This window comes from Epinephelus lanceolatus, chromosome 12 (assembly GCF_041903045.1).
Source record: "Epinephelus lanceolatus isolate andai-2023 chromosome 12, ASM4190304v1, whole genome shotgun sequence".
In the NCBI taxonomy this organism is placed as follows: Eukaryota; Metazoa; Chordata; class Actinopteri; order Perciformes; family Serranidae; genus Epinephelus; species Epinephelus lanceolatus.
The window spans coordinates 3,617,501-3,620,000 of record NC_135745.1 but is presented as its reverse complement, the minus strand read 5'-3'; the positions used below and the strand labels follow the sequence as shown (position 1 = coordinate 3,620,000).

Genomic DNA, 2,500 nt, shown 5'->3' with positions numbered 1-2,500 from the left:
GCAGAAAGCTACATATTTCATTCTGCTTTTGCGTCCTAAGGCTCCTTGAAAGCAGTGGGGATAAGGAGCTAGCCTCCGTTTCAAAGTAATGCAAAAGTAGTGTAATAAGTAAGATATTACTCTACACAAAGAGTAATATTGTAAAGTAACATTCAAATGAAGGTTAACTAGAAAAATATAATATTTTACATTTTGAGAGGAACTTGCCCAACACTACTGCAGGGTCATTTGACCCATGTTTAAATGCAATTTGTAATCTTTCCCAGTACATTAAAAAGCCAGATGTTAGAGGATGTTAAAGGGTTTTTTTGTGCAGTAGAGTAGGGGCTTAAAGAGGCAACAGATAGCATTTTTTCCTAAATATATCTTTATGAAAATAATGTGGGTTGCACAGGGTAGTGGCCACAGTAAAATCAGACTATCAGCATTTACATAGGTTACTTAGTGGCTTTGCAATCTTTGTAATAAGCTTCTGCCACCAGGGGCGAAATTTCGTGGGAAAAATCTGCTTTACGGCAGGAAACGCGTCATGTATTGCAAAACTGGTCAGTCAGCCAATCAGGGACTGGAGCTGGTCCTTATGAAGAGTTGGGCATGTAATAGTTGAGCACAATGGCAGACGGACAAAGTTTGGAAACAAGTGAAAAACGGCCTAGCAAAAGAAAACGAGCTTCTCTGTCTGAGGAGGCAAAGAAGAGCAAAAAGGAGAGTGATAAAAGAAGAGGAAAAACAAGAGTAAACCTCAGTCAGGCATTCAAGACGTGGAGGGAGCTCTGTGACCAAAGAGGCTTCAAAACTGATGTCCAGCTAGCTTTCTTTCTAATGGATCAGTAAGTAACACAGCTAAATGTTAGCTATACGAGAGGACTGTACTGTACTGGCTGCTAGTTCATTCCTAGCTGGCCAGCATCGCAAATCGCCGCAACAAGGGACCGGGTAGCAAGTGTTGGTCGGCTGACATCCTCGTTGCCATTCTGCGGCAGTCCTCGGACAGTGAGGGCAGCCTTTGCAGCTACTGGGCACCCAGCATCTCCGACCGGGAGAAGTGGAGTAAAATCCTCTCCTCCACTCCCGTTTGTCTGATGAACGCCTCTCCTCTGTCAATACACTCTGCCAGCAGTTTAATAATATTGATTCAAGTTGTAACATTTGAATGTTTTAGTAGTAAGTAATTATTTACATTACTATTTGCTTTTTCTTCAGATACATGTTATAATTGTTGCTCGGTCACTTTACTCATTTATTTAGTAGACTGTCCACACACCCTCTCATTCTACATATACATAGAGGTATGCCAGTGGCTTTACAGCCTACATTTTATTGATTATCTCTGATCCCCACGGTCAATTTGGTCATTGCGACAGTGTGAGCAACACCGCTGACGCTAGGTGGCGCCAAGCTAAAAAAAAAAAAAAAACGAATTCTATCTGTTGCCTCTTTAAGAGATGTTGAACAAGACCCACTGTGTGAACCTCCTGAATCATTTAACTGATCATATGAGGCAGGCCTCAGATTATGTCAGAAATGGAGGAAGCATTACAGTTGCCACTGCATGTAAATGTAAAAGGTATTTTACCTGTGTGAGTCAGGTGATGGTCTGATCGCAGCCAATATTGGTTGAATCAGAGATAGTGTTAGAACGCAACAGCCTAGATATGGATGAACACCTGCATGCTACACACACACACACACACACACACACACACACACACACACTAGTTTTATTTACATATTCCAGTGATATAATGTCAGTGGGAGTAGGGTTGGAATCACATACAAAAACAACACAGTCTTCAGAAATCAGAGACACTGATACAAACAATATCTGTAAGTTCAGAACATGTCGTATTTTATGTGTATCTTACTATCTTATTTTACTATACAATGACGAAAACTCTGTCTGTGGGTGGGTGTGTCTGTGTGTCTGTTCCACATTTTCCTCCTCACTGACTTGGTCAATCCATGTGAAATTTGGCAGAGTGGTAGAGGGTCATGGGATGATGTGAATGAAGCAATATTACATCAATTGGCCAAAGGGGGGCGCTATAGCAACTGATTGAAATTGCAAACTTTGAATGGGCATATCTCATGCCCCGTATGTCGTAGAGACATGAAACTTTGCACAGAGATGCCTCTCCTCATGAGGAACAAATCTGGTCTCAAGAACCCATAATTTCCAGTTATATGAATTTTCCGCCATTTTGAATTTTTTGAAAAACACTTCAAATTGATCTCTTCCTAGGAAGTTTGACCGATCTGCATGAAACTCAGTGAACATAATTTAGGGACCAATATCTAAAGTTCCCTCTTGGCAAAAGTTGGAAAACTTACTAAAACTGAGTTTCTATAAGGCAATGAATATTGCGGAGGGCGTGTCTCATCACATAAAGGTGTATAACATCTCAAGGGTTTCACCGATCACCACGCAACTTTGTACGCATATGACCACACATAATCTGAGGGGCCCCCTCCATTATTGACCCCATCAAACAAAATGGAG

At 41.2% G+C, this 2,500-nt stretch overlaps 1 protein-coding gene across 2 annotated transcripts in view; it reads right to left on the bottom strand.

Moving 5' to 3' along the window:
• The window catches only part of frrs1a (ferric-chelate reductase 1a), a 31,641-nt gene that overhangs the window by 12,849 nt on the left and 16,292 nt on the right, over positions 1–2,500 (bottom strand). For both annotated transcript variants that reach the window (XM_078172873.1, XM_078172874.1), the window contains exon 13: positions 1,577–1,674. In XM_078172873.1, the coding sequence (XP_078028999.1) occupies positions 1,577–1,674 (98 nt within the window). The remainder of the gene's footprint in view (positions 1–1,576; positions 1,675–2,500) is intronic.